At 37.7% G+C, this 19,406-nt stretch overlaps 1 protein-coding gene across 4 annotated transcripts in view; it reads right to left on the bottom strand.

The window, feature by feature from the left end:
* Positions 1-86: 86 nt before the first annotated feature.
* Positions 87-19,406, bottom strand: part of ntrk2a (neurotrophic tyrosine kinase, receptor, type 2a) — a 52,435-nt gene continuing 33,115 nt past the window's right edge. For all 4 annotated transcript variants that reach the window (XM_058785495.1, XM_058785494.1, XM_058785493.1 and 1 more), the window contains 6 exons: positions 15,848-16,036; positions 11,304-11,434; positions 11,041-11,213; positions 10,468-10,708; positions 5,001-5,159; positions 87-3,256 (listed from right to left, as the gene is read on the bottom strand). In XM_058785495.1, coding sequence (XP_058641478.1) covers positions 3,071-3,256; positions 5,001-5,159; positions 10,468-10,708; positions 11,041-11,213; positions 11,304-11,434; positions 15,848-16,036 — 1,079 coding nt within the window. In that variant the 3' untranslated portion in view covers positions 87-3,070. The remainder of the gene's footprint in view (positions 3,257-5,000; positions 5,160-10,467; positions 10,709-11,040; positions 11,214-11,303; positions 11,435-15,847; positions 16,037-19,406) is intronic.

Genomic DNA, 19,406 nt, shown 5'->3' with positions numbered 1-19,406 from the left:
CTCTGTATGAACCTTTATTGACCAACCTATAAACATTAATCTATACGCATAACTCACTGTCACAATAACACACTCCACACACACACTCATTATGAGGTAAGACATTACACTTTTATTAAATACAATGGCGGACAACTTGACTGGTCCATATATTTCATACAGACGAGGACATCTGATTGTACTTTTGTAACTGAACGTATAACATAATTCCATAAATGAAATTATCACACTACTTGATACTCTGCAGAAATCTTCTTTCCAGGTGTCAATAGGCTTATGTTAAAAAGTATTAAGAAAAGGGAGGAAGTATCCCAGTTTTGGACTTGAAGTCAACATGAAACAGCCTTTGAAAGCCATTTTACTAATATAAATTGGTGACTGGTGGTGTCAACAGAAAAGGCAAGTTGTTTCAGTGTCACACAATGATATACTGTATGTGTGTAATAATGTTTAAGGTAGTTTAGCTTATAGACATTCTGAAACATCAGAAGAAGTTCTGTACATGTAGAGGAAGGTGTTTGATATGCAGTCACAGTTTATTGTTCTGTCGCAGGACAATCGGAGATTTTTGTGTAAGGCAAGACTAATCTGAAACACGGAAACTCATATTTGTATCTCAAACAATATTTTCCATCTGTTTCACGATGAAAACATTGAAAAACAAAGGAATTGCATTTTTGCATTATTTTCATGACAATTAAGCACATTTTACCCCATTGCCATATAACATAAAAAAATCCTAGCTATCACTGTAATGAGAAAAAAGTAATGACATTCAAATGGTAAAATATTGTGCAAATTAAATGATGCAAATTTAAATAAAGACATTGTTCTACAGTAAAAATGACTATTACAGTAATGAGAATTACCATTGAGAATAATGGAAATTTCACAAAAAAAGGAAAATACATTGTCAAAGAGAATTTGTGGAGAAAATGTTCTTAATGATCATGAAAAAATGGCCGCAATTCGGAATTAGGCTTCTTTATTGTGAATGTAACCTGAACATCTAACCTGGAGTTTTCTCATTGTTCATCCAAAATATGTAATCTTTCTGTCTTTTTTTTCTCCCATTAATACATCCCATTCCATCAACCCAGAAACCACCTCTATATTCACTCCCAAGCAATATGAAAAAAATATAAGAATAATTATTTTTACATAAAATCATTTACAGGCAAAAGTCAAAAACAAAAATGCTTCACATTAAGTACAAAATAAATAAAATATTAAGTCATAAGTTACATATCTTAAAGATTACAATTCTTATTCCAAAAAATAAATAAATTAATTAATTAATTAACTCCAAACTTAAACGATTTTTGGGATTTTCTGCTCAAAAACTGAATTGATTGGAAGATTTTTGCTGACAAATTCACGGCATTGAGTCTAGTGTGCAAAGTCTCCCATGGGAGAAGGGACTGACGGTGCAATAATGAACACAAACAAAAAGGATGCTGGGATAGGATCTCTATAGTGATAAATAGATATAATCATTTATGTACGATAAAAGGAAGAAGAAATGTGGGTTTTAAAGTGAGGTGACTCATGTTTATCTCTGTTTAACATTATTTTCCTCCCCTCGTCTCATTCTCTCCATCCTGTCCCCTCCCGTCTCTCCTCTTTTCCCCACTGATAGCGCATATGAGTCTAGAGGGAGTTGCTGCTAATAGGAGACATTTGTCTTGTAATGAAATATATATTACACTATAGCAGTTGTACAACCCGAAGCTTGAGTACTACATTAGTGCGTCCACTCAGTAGTAAAACATGGCGAACGAGAAAGAGAGAAAGAAAGGTCGTAATTTAGCCCGCACCATCATAATCGGGCACTCTGCATAATTAAGCTCCTGTAAGAAAAGCAAGCTGACGGTACTGAGGCACGGCATCGTCTCAAATGATTCCATCTAGCCCTCAATAGCGAACAGCGTCTACAACCTGGAGGCAATGGGTGTTGATTTTGTGGTGGACACAGGTGCAGAAAACAGACACGCTGGTTGTGACGTCACAAAAGGGTGAAGGCTTAGCTTATGAATATTAATAAGGTTATGCACAAATAATTGAACTTGATCTTATAAATATGAAGCATTGATATGGAAATCGGGTCAGTAGTAGAGTATCTGCTCAAGTCAAAAGTCAAATGTGACATTATGTGTAGAAATGTCCAAAAATCATACATCATAAATAATTCAATCACCAGATCTCTACTCATACTAGCAAAATGAAAACCCTTGCTTGACAATTGGAGATGCGTCCACTGAACTTGTCATGACCCTGCTGCAAGCCATTTCATAAAGTGGTAGGACAAAATTGGTGGAAATGGAGGGACAAAATTGGCCATGGCGAAAGTGGTGGGGACGGGTCCCACTTTAAATAACGCCTATGATCCAGACACATTTTAGTGAGTTACTTCTCCATTTCAGATGAGTTCGGCAGCAACAACATCCTGTCAGCATCCAGAAGCTTTTAATTAGAGTCGCTCAACCATGAAACTACGTTGGTAACGTCCAGTTCTATAAACACACATGAATACGTATAGATATAGTCGCAGTTTCTCACTGTTGATCAACATGCTAATTTCAGGTTCTGTGCTTTGTATCGGATTTAGAATTAAACAGGTGGGAGCCGACAGGACCAAATCCATCTGATGGGGAGAAAAGCTGTTTATTTGTGTTTGGTCATTGTTTGTGGAGCTGCTGTTTCCACTTTGTTGTTAAGAGGGACACCCTTCCTCAAGTCCCGAATACATTTTTCCCAAATTGGAATTTACAGGTGTGAACTTGCTCCAGATGTTGAGGATGGTTGGAAATTTGGTTCTTGGTAACTAAACTATAGTCACTTCAATGTGGCTCTTTCCACTCAATCCATTTTTATTCAGAAATACATCATTCGTAGTCATTGTACATGGACAAGATCCCATTTCCATTTTATATTGAGAAGAGGTGCAGTTGACGAGGAGGTGGACAAGGAAGGAGATGTTAAAGCTGTAGAAGAAAGCGATTTTGGGTGGGATAGAGGAGGGGGCAGTTTCAGGAATCCACTCGCAGTCCCACACGCGGCACGAGCTCTCTTATCCCAGGATGTCCAGATACACTGGTGATGCCTTGGCCAGGTTGAGGAGTAGGTTATGAATCTCTTTAATGTTGAGTCGGGCGTGTGGTTCTCTCTGCCAGCATCCCAGCATCAAGTCATACACCTCCTTTGGACAGGTCCGGGGTCGCTGCAGTACACGACCTTGGGTGATACACTCAATCACCTACAAAAGAGTAAGAAGTGAAAAGTCAAACAAAATAAATGTCCAGAAATGTGTGAGGCAAACTGCTGTAAAAGTAGAAAAGGATTGTTTATAAAAATAAACTAACAGGCAAAGTGTGACAAAGTACAAAGTGGAACCGAAATCTGCAAGACGTCGGTCCTCCAGGATCAGGATTGGACACCCCTGCATTATGTTACTGAATACATGGACTATTTGATGAGAAATCTGAGATTTGAATGGACGTAGGACTTGTTAAGTGGTTGCTTAGGTGTTCTAAGTGGTTTCTAAGGTTATTCTGGTTGGTTATTGCGTTGTGCTCCCGGGGCAGAGGTGTAGAGTCCTATAGCGTTTATCTCCAACTTGCTCCAATACATCTGCCTGGAAGTGTCTAGTAATTCTGTGGACCTCCAATAGCTGGTTCAGGTGTGTTTAAATGGAGTTGGAGCTAAACACCAGGATGGTGGTCCTCCAGGAGTATGTCTGGTCACCCCTGTCATAAGGTGTTCTGGGTGGTTTCTGGCATCTTCTAGTTGGTTGCTAATGTGTTCTATGTGGTTGCTACAGTACTTTCTCAGAAAAAAGGTACAAAAGCTGTCACTGGGGGAGTATCTTTTCAAAAGGTACAGTTTTGTACGCTTTAGGTACTAATATGTGCACTTTAGATGTGCAATATGTGCATTTAAAGTACCAATATGGACCCTTTAGGTACAAAAATATGTACCTTTTGATAAGATACCACACAGTGACAGTTTTGGTACCTATATTTCTGAGAGTGTATGGTGTTCTAGGATGGTCTAGACTCTAGAGGGCACGGCTTCCTAACCCTGTTCCAAGGTTTATAGGATAATATTATCATTATGTGACAACTCAAGGCAGTCTGTCTGCTTCCTGATGTGGGCCCCAGTTAGTCAAACACTAACTCTACGAAGATAATACGCCATATTTCTAGAAAGACAAGTTCCTGGAGGGATGGATGTCTCTCTTTAGCAGGTCAGGTCTATCCCAAGAACTTGGCCAATTATCTATGAATCCTATGCTATTCTGTGGACACCAGCCATTAAGAAGTGTTCAAAATGGTGTACTGTTGTACTTTAGGAACAGGGTTGGGAAACTTTGTACAGGTGTGTCCTAGTTAGTTGTTAATGTATTCTGTGTGGTTGCTCTGGTGTTCTGTATGGTTGCTAATGTGTTCAAGTTGTTTGTTTGGGTGTTCTGGGTGGTCTCTAGGGCAGGGGTAGACAACCTTTTTCCCGGAAGTCTACTTTTCTGCAGACTTCAGTTCAAACCTGCTCCAACAGACCTGCCTGTGATTTTCAAGTAATCCTGGAGACATTGATTAGCTGGTTCAGGGGCCAGTTGCATAAACTGCTTAGACTAGTCTTAAAAAGAAAGTATTTTTGTTTTCTTCAAGACTGGTCATAATTTTAATTTCAGTTACAAAAAGGTATATTGGTCTAATTTGAATCTGAGAAGTAAGACTGATTACCCCTTGGCTAATTGCTAGCTGGTCGAATGACTTCTTAAACACAGTATTACCATAGTGGCTGTGTTTATGAAACTGGCCCCAGTTTGATTAGTGTTGGAGCTGAACTCTGCAGGATGAATCAAATTTGATAGTTGGATCAAACTCGTTGGCTCATGAATTAAAAAAGAAATTTTAAATGTGTTGCAGAGGGGGCTTCCTCCCAAAAAAGGCATTTTGTGGAGATGATGTTGGTGTGAAGATGTTATTATGTGTCAGTACCTCATTATTTGACAGCTGATACCAGGGCTGTTTCCCGTAGGTAAAGATCTCCCACAGCACCACTCCCAAACTCCAGACATCACTCTCCGTGGTGAACTTTCTATACATGATACTTTCTGGTGGCATCCAACGGATTGGCAGCATGGTATGACCTCCAACCTATACATGTATAACAGTAAGTGCACATTGAGTCATCCAACATATCAAATTATGATGCTGATGTAGGTGACGTGAGTTTGAATCTATCAAATCAATAAATGGCCAAACAATGTAATTAAAATCAAATGGCACTGAATGTTGTATATGTTAAACTGTGGTTTGACATTAAGATGTCCAAGTGTGCTCAAATTGACGAAACAGAAGATACATAAAACCAAGCTACTCTAACAAAACTCCCTGCATCTGACAGGTGCTAATGGATAAGATCCATACAGACTTTTAGAACAAGAGTAGACAGTCAACAATTTGTTGCAATTGGAGCATTGTTCAGTCCAAAAAGCTCTCAGGCAAATGCTGACAGTATTTCCAGTTCGGGACCTCAGATGGTGCCGTAAGTTGCGCCTCTCAGGATTTGGATGCTGTAAGCTTGGGGAGTTGGTCTGGCCTGGAGCTCAACCCCAAAACCAATCATTTCATTTATTAGCTTTCTCCATAATGCGCTGCCTCTGAAATATTAATTATGAGATTGTGGTCCAGTATGTGGATTAGTCTCAGATTAATTGGTTTAACATACTGGACTCATCAAATATTAAGGTCAAAAGCTTTTAGGCTTTTCACTGGTCCCATAGTGGAGCTACAGACTGGAAGGGTCACTTAAAAAATGGTCTATCACACAAGCGCTATTAGAAACCTTTTCCCCCTGCAATCAAACACACACACACACACACACACACACACACACACACACACATGCTCATCCACACAAAAACGTCCAGCTAAAAAGCTCAGACCAGTTTGCACCAGTTTAAATTTCTCTTAACTGGTTTTAGGTAGACAATTACTGGCAAAGCTGGATATTGTTGCAGGCCAGTTCAAGGCTGTAGGTTTGGTTTTAACAGCCTTATAAAGAGTATGTATGTATGTGCATTATTATGTACAGGAGAATAGAGCTGAATGATTATCATGATATAACCATTGTTGGGGGTAACACATTAAAGTAACGCGAGTTATGTAATCAGATTACTTTTTTTCAAGTAACTAGTACAGTAACACATTACTTTTTTAATTTACAAGAAAATATCTGAGTTACTTTTTCAAAAAAGTAACGCCAGATATTTTGTTTTCCCATTTATTGACTGACAAGTCTCCTGTCCCCATGTTGAGAGAAATTGGAAGTACAGAGGCGTGAACATGATGTTACAGAGGAGTGAACATGTAGTTGTAGACTAAATGTGAACGTGCATTAATTCATCTCACTGGCAAAAAAACAGATTCAGTATTCATCAAAATGAATTAAAACAGTGAAATGCAAACTCAGAATATGACGCAAATCTGCAATAATTAAATATGTTAAATAACACAAATGTATATAATCCCATTTTATTAACCAATGTCTTTGCTGCTGACCTTTGATGATCCAGTTCAACCACACTAATCAGCAAAAATTACTTTAGATAAACTAACAATTGTGCTTCATTGTTTTTTAGTGTTGAAGAGTGTTGAACCTTCTTCTCCTGCATTCTACTGTACAGACGTTAATTTACTTTTCCTTCAGCCTGAGGTTTATTCATTACACTTTTTGGTGTGAAAGGGCTTTTACATTTGCTATAAATAGAACTTTTTATATTAAAAACAAACAATCAAGCCCTGCTCATATTTAAAAAGTAACGTGAAAGTAACGCAAATGTAACATAACGCATTACTTTCCATAAAAGGTAATTAGTTACTTTTTTAGGGAGTAACGCAATATTGTAATGCATTACTTTTAAAAGTAACTTTACCCAGCACTGGATATAACACTTTGCTAAAGTCAACATGAAAAGCTGAACTGATTGGTTCATAAGAAGATTGGAGCAAGTTAACATTTGGATGAAAGATTAGAAAGACATGTTTTTCCTTGGAAAATAATGGAATAATGTGTAATGATAAATGCTGCACAATATGACCAAGAACGTGTATTAAGAAAGTAAACAAGGTTAATTCTGATTTCATGCTAAAATTAAAAGATCAAAATATCGACTCTCTATTAAATAATTGGTAACACTTTAGGACCAATTCTCACTATTAACCAGTTGCTTGTTAGCATACATATTACTAGCATATTGGATGTTTATTAGTACTTATAAATCACATATTAACAGAGCTGGGTAGTAACTGATTACATGCAATCTGGATTACATAATGAGATTCCAAAAATTAAGTATTTGAAATTAGATAAAATTACATTTTAAAATACTCGTATTCAGACTACAGTTACATTTTTATTGATTTCACAATTATATTATATTATTCACACAATATTTATAATTTTTTGATTCTCCCCAATTCCTCTTTTTCCATCTTTTAAAAGTAATCTAAAACTAATCAAAAAGTAGCATGATTATATTACCTTTAGGTAATATGTGTAATGTAATGGATTACGTTATTAACTACAAATTCTGTCATGTAATTTGGAATCAGTATTTGTAAGTAATCTACCCAGCTCTGCATATTAATGCCTTATTCTGCATGACCATATTTTAGATCCCTGAATCCTACCCCATTTCTAAACTTAACAACTACCTTACTAACTATTATAATAAGCAGCAAAATTGGACTTTGTTGAAGTAAAAGTCATAGTTAATAGATAGTTAAAGGGGTCATATGATGCAATTTCTTTTTTTCCTTTTCTTTAGTGTAGCTGTTTGTGCACGTATAAGATCTGCAGAGCTACAAAGCTCAAAGTCTCCCACAAAAGGATTTATTCTATCTAAAAGAGAAGGTTGATCCAGACCGGGCTAAAACACATCATTAAAACATGCCCCCACATGTCTACGTCACGATGTGGAAATATTTGCGTAATACCACCCAAATATTCATGCAAAGAAAGAACGCGTGGTTTCAGTAACCGCAGTAGAGTTGATGCAGCCATGTCAGGGAGACGTTGTGTGTTTCTATGCAAAAGCAAAAGCACTTTATTTGGCCTTCCAAAAGTAGATGCAATTAGGAATCATTGTTAAGATTTGTTTACAACAGAACAGCACAACCCAAATGTTCGAATTTGTGCAACGCATTTTATGGACGCCAGTTTTGTGAACCTAGGAGGGTACAAGGCTGGCTGTGCACAAAGGCTATTTCTAAAAACAAAAATGGGTAAATTCCCGACCTTGCTATGACAATCTGGCGCTTCTGAATCAGCGACTGTAAGTATGTTTTGTTATTAGTTTAAGTATTTGCTATTGACTGTTCAAATGCGGAGTTTTTCGCAGTGTAGAGTAACGCGTCGTGTGAGTGTGTGTGAGAGAGAGAGAGAGACAGGGTCACATCACAGTGGAGTCAGCTGTCTTAACTGCAGCTTGTGTACAGCAAATACATACGAGCATCATCACTGTGTCTGTCACGTGACTCTGTTCCCCTTTTGGGCTTGAACTGATGGTAAAACTAAGGACATTATTAACTTTATATTTACTTTGAAAGCTAAAGCTCGCGATTATGGTAAGGGGCTTTACATTTCCAACTCGTGCTTGTGGTGTTCGGCCAATCACAATGCACTGTTTCAGCTGGCCAATCAGAGCAGATTGTGCTTGTTGGAAGGAGGGGCTTTGTAGGAAATGACGCGTTTGAGAGAGGTGGGGCATAGAGGAACTACAATAATGTACAGTATTTGAAAAATAATGTGTTTTTTGAACATTAAAGCATGTCAACATATTCTGTTACACCAAATACACCAAATAATGATCTTTAAAATAGCATCATATGACCCCTTTAATAGTGAGAATCGGTCCCTAAACTAAAGTGTGACCATATATGCAGTGTATATGCAGACAAAGAAGGACGATATAGGTGGAAAAAACTTTATGAGGATCATCAACTATGTTTACAAAGCTTCTGAATATGGGTTATAATGCATTAATGTGGCTTCATAAGAAGTTCTGTGGTTATACAACATGCTTTCACAACAGAACTCCACCCATCAGCCTTTGCCTGACCAGCTGTTTCTATGGAAACTGATGTTCTATAGGCCTAATCAATGGTGTACACATAGTGCACATGCACACACAGACACATTTGTTTTTGTGAATTGTGGGGACATTCCATAGGCGTAATGGTTTTTATCCTGTACAAACCGTATTTTCTATCGCCCTACACCAACCCTACACCTAAACCTACCCCTTACAGAAAACTTTGTGCATTTTTACTTTCTCAAAAAAAAACTCTTCCTGTATGATTTATAAGCCTTTTGAAATATGGGGACATGGGGTAATGTCCTCATAAGTCACCTTCTCCTTGTAATACCTATGTCATACCCATATCATTAGACAAATTTGTGTCCTCATATGTCACAAAAACGTGTACACACACACACACACAAATCCACTAATCTGCATTTGAATCTGAATGGAGGCTCATATAATGGAGATGTGTCATGATATTCATCAGTATTCAGAGATAAATGAACTCAAATGAACTTCGGTGAAGAGAGTTATCTAATCGCACATCTCTGCATTTATAAATATCATTCAACACATATTCAGTCACTGGATAGATGATTCACACTGAATGCATGAATGGAACACAATAAAAGAACATCATGCTATCAAAGAATAAATTAAGTTGTCAGTGTATCTTCAAACGCTATATATTCCAAAGTGTGTGGTTTGGTTTCTTGATTTTATTCTCTCTAGCCATTATATTTCTGTATCTTTCGGTTTGTTTTTACTGGTATCCCTAACTTAGGCCCCTCTCCTTCTCAGTAGGCCCTCATGCTGAATATGGAGGTGAATGCTAATGAGAGATCTTTAATGACTTTTTCAGTTTTTGTCTGACAGCGCAAGCGCTCTATTCTTTTTCTTTGCTGTTGCCATAGTAACCCCTCTTTCCTGTTCCCACGCCACTTTCCTCCCTGACTCCTAATCTGGGAGAGACTAACTGACGGTAGTGAATCAGGACACACACACACACACACACACAGAAATTCTGCTGACATCATACAGGAAGAGAGCCGGTAGGGTCAACGTGTTCGAATAGCTGGTATTTAGTGATCAGTAGACAGTGTATAGGAAAGAACATGAGAAGCATATTGATTTATACATATACTGGGAAAAGGACTTGAATACCGCCTTTAAGTGTCCTTGTGAAGTCAGCATTAATTTCCGACTAATGAAACTGTAACAGAATGGATTAATAAATCTGAGTCTGCGGGCAGCAAAAGGCTTCCCAATACTGATATAATCTTGCATATATATATATATTATTTATCATGTGTAACTTAAGAATCCAAAAACATTTTTGGGTCAAAAACACAGTTAAACTAGAAAGCAAAACTTACCCTATAGTAATCCGTACTGTAGACGTCTCGGGACATCCCAAAGTCTCCGATCTTCACAAGGAGATTCTCCCCGACTAGGCAGTTTCGTGTGGCCAGGTCTCTGTGAACAAAGTGCTGGGAAGCCAGATACACCATGCCTGCGGCGATCTGTTGCGCAATATGCAGCATCTGAGACTGAGTGAGCTCTGCCTGCTGCTGCACCTGTCCATCAGCCATCAGGACTGCATCAGGACCATGAGCCCTACGGGTGGACAGGCAAAAAGTAATGAACTCAACCAGACCACAATTCACAAACATTCATCTTAGAGTCAGAGACTGGCCACAAGCACCCTGGTAGATCATTTGGGTTTCAAAGAGAATGTGTTTACCAATTACAAGTTCAAACTTGCTTAACTAGCAGGAATGAAATTCCTATGCTTTGACTGGCTGATTTCCTTTGCATTAGATTTTTATACATGAAAAATTATGTGTAATTATTGACTTACAAGGACAAAGCAATTATAGAAAAGATGTGACTAAGCACTATTAGATTCCAATACAAACATACACACAGACAAGTTCAGGCAACTGTACCTAAGGAACTTGTTGAGGTCACCGTGTTTCATGTACTCAAACACCATAATAAGGGGATCGCTCTCCACACACACGCCGTAGAATGTGACGATGTGTTCATGCTGCAGATTGGTCAACAACTCTGCCTCACGATGGAAGTCCTTCCTGGCATTCTCACTGGCCTCTTTCAAAGTCTATAAACACAAAATGTGTACAAGTACACTGAGTATACTGACAACCTTAAGTTAAGTATGCCAACATTAACACTAAATTTAACAGCCAACCTTAACAGCCACTAAGATCTTCTCCTGGTCTGTGGACAGGTTGTAGCATTCGGCCAGAAACACTTTCCCAAACGCTCCTTCTCCAAGTTCCCTTTTCAGTACAATGTTATGCCTCTTAATGTGCTGAACAACTGTTGAAAGAATGCAATAAAATTACACATTTCTGTTATTCTTATGAAAATAATTCACAAGAAAGAACATATTTTGTCATATATTGGTCATTCTCTGGAGCTATATATTGAATAGGATACTCTTAGTCATTTGTTAGACATTGGTGCCGTGACCTGGACTGGTGCCGTGACCCGCATTGGTGCCATGACCCAGGTGGGAGAGAGTGAGTTAGTAAGAGCTGCACAGGTAAACCTCACTCCCCTGTCCTCAAGAGGCACACTAGGAACTGACACTAGACGCTATGGTCTTTAAAGTACTTGTTAGCAAACCTGCCTCCAATGCCGGTTGACATTGGTTTTGATCCTGCTCAGAGTAGTGTGTGTAGGACCAGTTACATTGGTGCAGTGACCTGTATTGGTGCCATGACCCTGGTGGGAGTGAGAGTTATTGAGGCCAGCTGCTAAGAGTTGTACAGGTAAACCTCAGACCTCTGTCCAGAAGAGGCCTCCCATGCTGGTTTGCTCAGAGTAGTGCAATAGGACCAGTTGTCAAACAACAAAATCGACTACACTCTAAAAAACAAACCAAGCAAGAGTTGAGACTTTTGGGTAAGAAGCTGTTGACTTGATTCAATTTGGGTTGATTATCATTCATAATCACCAACCCAATAGCGGTGTGTTGCGAGTGTGCTGATACTGCTTTGCCTATTCATGTTCGTGGTGCTCATGACAGGAATATGTGTGGAAAATAAGAAAAGTAATAGAGGCAGAGTGGAGAGAGAACTTTTAAAATGCCTGCAGCGAGAAGCATGTTTTTTTTAAGTGTTTTCTCTCAAACCTGAATCACTTGAATTCATAATGGCACGTAATGGCACTTGAGAAAAGTGACTAAAAATGCTTTAAAAGGAGAGGGTAAAAAAGGATTTTTATAGTTTTACCATTGACGTAAGAAAAATAAAAATAAATTACTGGTCAAATTTTGTCTTAAACATACATTTTTCTTCAAAAATGTTCAGTGTAATGTTTAAAAGACAATTTCATTTAACTGTATGAGCTGTGTAACTGTTGATTTGCCATTCATCTCTGCACTTTTGTACACATTGTTTTTACTTATGTATATATTTCTGCTCATTTCTGGGTGCTCTTGCTTATCAATACATTTTAATTCCTTTGCTGTTACTGTAGAGTGTGTTAATTTCCAACCTTTTTGGGTTCATCTGAACCCAGTAGTATAATATATTCTAAACAAAAACTGATTAAAAAAAACAACAACTAGTGTGCAGGGTCAAACATTCAACGCAATGCAGCTGGGTCAGCACAACCCAGTGCTGAGTTCGTCCCTTTTTTGACTCATCGTTGGGTTGGCAAGATTACCCAAATTGGACTGTTTTTAACCCGGCATTTTTTGGAGAGCACTTGGTTCTAATATCTACTTTCATGTTACACAGTTAAAATAAGAGCATACACATCTGGAACAACATGAGAGTGGGTAAATAATGAGAAAAATGTGGAATGAACTATCCATTTAAGGTCATTTTGCACTGCCCTTCAACTCTGTAACCTTCAATCCCAAAATAGTATAATGGGATTGAAGCTAAACATGGTTGATCTAGGTCGTGACTGTGGAGCTTGAAATTGTGTGTCACAGGCTGGAGACCCAAGACTTGAAGACTTTGAAAGCTGGAGACTCAGTGGGGTGTTGAAGTGAGGAAACATAAGGAAGTCAACTTAAGATGCCTGAAAATATATGAAACTCAGTAATGGTCTCAGTAACAGGAGAATCAGGAACATTTTTTCAAACAGGAAACTTGAACAAGGTCCTCAGGTACAGGTAATTCTGCAATGGCTAATGCAGGAATCTCACAGAGTAGAGCAGCCTCAATGATATGACTCAGCAAAGCAAACTCAGGGATATGACCAGCCTCAAGTGCTGGACTGCTCTGGTGTATTTCTGTCGAAACGGCATTAACAAACACCTGGTCCTGGAGGGCTGGTGTCCTGCAGAGTTTAGCTCCAACTTGCCTCAACACACCTGCATGGATATGTCAAGTATACCAAGCAAGACCTTGATTAGCTGGTTTAGGTGTGTTTGATTAGGGTTGGAGCTAAGCTCTGCAGGACACCGGCCCTCCAGGAATAAGTTTGGTGACCCCTGGTTTAGAGCATGAGTCTCCAACCTTGCTCCCAAGAGCTACCATTCTACAGATTTCAGCTCCAATCAAGCACACCAGAAGCAGCTAATCAAGGTGTTCAGGGTTGCTTGATAATTACAGGCTGGTGTGTTGAAGCAGGGTTGGAGCTGAAGTCTGCAGGACTGTAGCTCTTCAGGAGCAGGGTTGGAGATCCTAGTTTGAGGTTTCTCTTTCAAAGCATGGGAGTTATAACTGAGTTGTCTACCTCGGTGGATCCCAATCCTGGTTCTGGAGAACCCCCAACATCACACATTTTTTATGTCTCTCTTATTTGACACATATGAGGAGGTCTTGGGTGAGTCTTTACTAATGAGCTGATGAGTTGAATAAGGTGTGTTTGTTTAAGGAGAAATCTAAAATGTGCAGTGCTGGAGGTTCTCAAGGACCAGGATTGGGAACCACTGGTTTACCTAATCAAACACACCTGATTTAACTCATCAGCTGGTTAAGTAGAGACTCATATTTCACTTAAAATTTAAGAAATTTAACTCAAATCAAATCAAATCAAATCAATCACTTCATAGCTCAAATCAAATATGGCGACACTTCAATGACATCAAACATTGACATTATTGACATGTCACCATATTTGATTCAAAGGTGATACAAAGTGATCGTAACACTTCCAAACTCTTGGATTAAACTGCTGGATATTGTTACTTTTACACTACTTTTAGGATCTTTTTTTTGTGCTTGAAACTTTTGGCCCCCATTGACTTGCATTGTTTGGACAGCTGAAACATTCTTCTAAATATCTTGTTTTGTGTTCTATAGACACCCTAATGTTTTTACTTCACAATGGGTGTCTGAGAGCTTCATTTATGAGATACACGAGACACGTGTAATTCCGGACACTGGACATAATTTAATAAAAGGTGTACAAGAGATTATTTCAGATATGGTGGAAAAGAGATGTTTCTCATCCCAGGCGTCCCTTAAGAGAGTGAGGACAGTACAGAGATAAGACGAGATTAATCAGGCGCTTAGTGTGCTGGAGGAGAGAGAGAGATAAAGAGAGAGAGTGAGAGAGAAGATTTTGAACAGACACTGCGCTCTTAGAGATTTATCCTTAATGTGATTAAGAAATGCTTTTGAAGAAAAACTAGCCAGTCAGCTGATTACATTAGCAAGAGCTAGATGATGAGGCTGCATCGATCTACAGTAACTCACTGTACACCATAACCCTATATTAAAAGTAACCAGAGTGAGGAGGAAAGCACACAGTGAACAGAAAAATGAGAGGCAAGTGAAGAGGGATATAAAATAAATATTTAATATGCTGTGTGTTTGTGTATGCAGATGCGTTCACAAATGAATAAACCTGTCCAATAAATGTCTGAATATATCACTCCCAGTTTTAAAATAAATAAATAAATTAGAAATTATATTTTGCTGGAAGAAAATGATGCCTAGCACACTTTCTACCCAACTTCCCATTACCAGAATGTGAAAAAAGTCATGCTTATTACTATAATGTATGTATATTATTTAAATTGTAAATTATTTATTGCCTGCTACATTATGTTTACATACATAGAGGGACATAAAAACAAAGAAAAAGTTCTTAAAAATGGTTCCAAACACAGGCTTCATTTATGTGTGTGTGTGTGTGTGTGTGTGTGTGTGTGTGTGTGTGTGTGTCAAAGCAGCATTTATTTGATTAAATATACAGTTAAAACTACAATACTGTGAAATATTATTACAACTGTTTTCTATTATAAATGTAATTTATTCCTGTGATGTTAAAGCTGAATTTTCACCATCATTACTTCAGTGTCATGTGATCTTTCTAATATGCTGATTTAGAAATCATTCAACTTTTGCAATGAAAATATTAGTATTAAGCAGAACAACTGTTTTTAACATTCATAATTATCAGAAATGTTTCTTGAGCAGCAAATCAGCATATTATTATGATGTCTGAAAACTGGAGTAATGCTGCTGAAAATTCAGCTTTACATCACAGGAATAAATTACATTTTAAAATATATTCACATAGAAAACAGTTCTTTTAAATTGTAGTAATATTTCACAATATTACTGTTTTTTTACTGTATTTTGCCTAATTAAAAAAATCTACTTATTCCAAAGATTTGACCATAGTATATATGTATAATATACTGTATATAATTTATTATTACTGGAACATATTTTAGACAGCTATTTCTTCATCTTTTTGTAGTCACTAAGATAACATCGTTTCATAAGACACAAATGTAGAAACAGAGAGAGACAGACTCACATGTATCAGATTTGAGCAGACTGTTGGTGCTGCGGAAGTACTGCGGGTTCTCTATGACGGGAATCTTGGTCATGCCAATGATGACGGCGTCCGCGTTCATGTCAGAGGACGAGGGTGTATTAGAGCCGTTGGACACATGATGAAGAGGACTGGCAGAGTCATCGTCATTACTGATGACTGAGGAAGGACCTGTGTCAAAGACAAAGACTTGCACTCAGAACCATTGTATTTAAAGGCTGTTTATAAAACATTTCTTCCCTGGCAAGAGTATACTGCTATTAAAATGCAATTTGTATCCGTATCAGCATTTTTGCCCCATCCTGTCCCCATGTTTTGCAAGGAAAATGTAATATTCAGTGCCACAAAAAACAATCCCTTGGCCACATTTTTATTAAAAATTAAACAACAAAAATATCGATAAAAACCATTAACAAATTTAATTAAAAACATCAAAGCAAGGTCTCTTAGGAACAGCATGCCGATTTGAAAAGACTGACACAGTTCCAGTTTAAAGTCAAATGATTTGGCAGAATCAGAAAGGAAAAATGTTCATACATAAAGGGAAACAGTGGGGGGCTTCCTGTCTGACAGGATATTTGTACAGTGGAGTCCAAAAGTCTGAGAACACACTGAAAATGTGGGACTGGACATAAATAGAAAGGTTTAGGATTCTGAATGCTAATTTAAAACAAGTAAACTTCATGACATAAAAAGAATATGCCATTCTGTGCTATTTCCTGGTCACTAATCAAATAAGTAAATGTGAGACATTGAAGAAATATGAAGTCTTTTGTACAGATGTTCTTGATTCCTTTAAAGCACAAGATGCTCTTTGGCTCATTCTCAAATCATGCTAGAGAACACGATCATCAGGATTAACACAAAGTCCGTGGAGCTCAAATGGTGCTGTCATTAAAGCATAAGGGAACATAACCTAATAAATACTACAGACAAGAGCTTCAAAATGACAGAAAGTGTTCAGCCAGCCAGAATCAATCAAAGTTTTAAATCTGTTTTCTGTTGTAATTGGAATAAAACACAGGGAACCAACTAAAAGAAACACGCAGTGCACATATAAACTTCTTGAAAGTGCCAAAGAAACATCAAAAATGTTCAAAAGTATTGCCATCAAGGGTGTAGTTATTCCATCCTACATGAAGTACGGAATGTTTAACAACACATCTATCATGAATTATTCCCAGGAAAATATACTTGAGGGGAAAAAAGGCATTTTTAAAAATTATTTTTATTGAGACTGTACTTCATTTTCTTCCAAACATATATATACAGTTTCAATTTAAATGTTATATAAATCAAGAAAATGATATATTAACAAAGCACTTTTCTGATAAATATATATATTATAATTGAAATCTACAAATGCAAATAGACAAAGTGTAATAAAATAAACACTTAAATGTGTATTTTGGATGTTTTCTTTCCACTAGTCTAAAAGAAAAGAAGAAAAGTAATGGAAGCAAAGCTGAAAATGTCAAAACTGACCAGTGCCTGAAAAAACAATGGTTTTGTCTGTAGTGGCTTGCCTTAGGTTCAGTGGTTTGGCCGTCTTTGTACACAAACAGGACATCTACCAATCATAACTCCATCCATAAAATCAGTGCACATGATTGGTTTATAGGAATGCTATTCCAGGAACAACACAGGATGTTGATTTTGGAACATCTACTTGTACATGTTAAGTTGCACAACAGTAACCCGAGTTAAACGAGCAGAAGAAGGAGATCATGCTGCAACAAAATCTGATCAAGCTATAATATTGTAACCCCGTGTACCTCAGCTGTCAGATGCCACATTTAATCTGAAGCAAATGAAAACGAGGCTGAGGAACAGACATACAGAAGCGTTATACTGTCCTAAAAGGATAGTTCATCAAAAAATTCAATTCTTTCATCTTTTATTCACCCTCATGATGATCCTAGTTGACTTTAGTTCTTCTGTAAAACACAAAAGAAGATGTCTCTGGTGTTTTGTGTACATACAATGTAAGTCAATGTTGTTTCAAGCCTCGTGCATGGACTCTCATTGCATGGGCAAAACTAATTCTTCAAAATATCTTCTTTTGTATTCTGCAGAAGAAATAGCTTGAATTATTGGATAGATTGAGTAACGTTTTGTTTGCATCTCAGATCACCTCCTGAGTTCGAAAGCTACTCACGTCGAATGCATCTTGGTTGCCATTTACACTTGTTCTTTGCATGAAGCAAAAACACATGACCGAGTATATCCATCATTAATCCTAATTATAATCAAGCCCTTAAATCAGTGAAAATACTGACTGGTTGATAAAAATATTGTTGAAGCCCCTAATTCCAGCCCAAGACCTAAAATCTGATTGTTCTTCTGAGACCAAGTGATCAAGTCTTACTTGAGTAAATCACATGAACCTTGAAATCTCCTTCATTCTTCCCTCTTAGATTGCCAGCTGCACTTCTTCAACTGCGTTATTCATCAGCAAGTAAAAGAACGTTTGGTTGAAACAGACAGTGGCTTGTTGAATGATATAGCAGCTGTAGGTACGTTAGCCTCAGTGATATCTGAGAGAATAAAACAGGAAATTGGAGATCGGCCATATTGCGATGACCCCTCTGATGGCACGCGACAGCTTAAAGCATTTACTAGAAAACCCAAGCGTCTTGTTACTGGCAAAAGTGTCTGTGAAAATAATGACCAATTTTTAGAGGACGTCAACACCGTTTTTACAGCCATTATGACATCATCTGAGCTGGAGAAGATACTGATCGCTGCAGTAATGGAGCAAATGATGCACCCATTGCCAACAAGACAGTTCTGGTTCTTCAATTTGATTGGCTGAGCAGTGTTTCAACAGGGCTTATACAGACCAATGGCAATAGAACATTTCAATGATTTTGTTTTGTTTTGTTTTGTGTTTTTTAATTTGTTTACCTGCATAATTACTTGCATTACAATGTGACCATAAACTGACAACAGAGAACTGTAAACATGCGAATGTGTTAAATTATTAAAATATATACTTTCTTAGAGATATTTGAAGTAAATATTAATATTATAACACATAATCAAATGTGTTTGGTTGCGTTTTGGAAGCCCTGCATTACGCACCCAAAGTCTTTCAGGTTTGAAATATTTTTGTCCAGATTTCCAGAATCAACAGTTACTGAAGGTTTACACATGTATATATATATATATATATATATATACACACATTTATATAATTGAAATAATTTTAATGTCTATATTTAAATATTTTTATCGACACACAGAGGCATTACATGCGTTTGATTGATTGACCTTTGGTTTAAGTACTTGTTTCATTGCAAAAATCATTGCAAATGGAGTTAAGCGACAGGGGTCAGTCTGGTGAGGGTGAAGAGGGCAAAATAATGAGAGAGAGGCAGCAGACGAAAGACGAGACAATCAGGAGTGACCAAGTGACCGGGGTCCTGACATTACAGCGCATGAGCCCGAGGCCGGACGACTCTCAGGCCGAGCTATTGATCCTCTCTGCAGCTCAAGGGCTAATTGAATGTTGAAGGTCTCTTGAGATACATGACACTCA

This window comes from Onychostoma macrolepis, chromosome 08 (genome assembly GCF_012432095.1).
Source record: "Onychostoma macrolepis isolate SWU-2019 chromosome 08, ASM1243209v1, whole genome shotgun sequence".
In the NCBI taxonomy this organism is placed as follows: Eukaryota; Metazoa; Chordata; class Actinopteri; order Cypriniformes; family Cyprinidae; genus Onychostoma; species Onychostoma macrolepis.
Note: the sequence above shows the minus strand (reverse complement) of the source record. Positions and strands in the feature narration are given on the sequence as shown.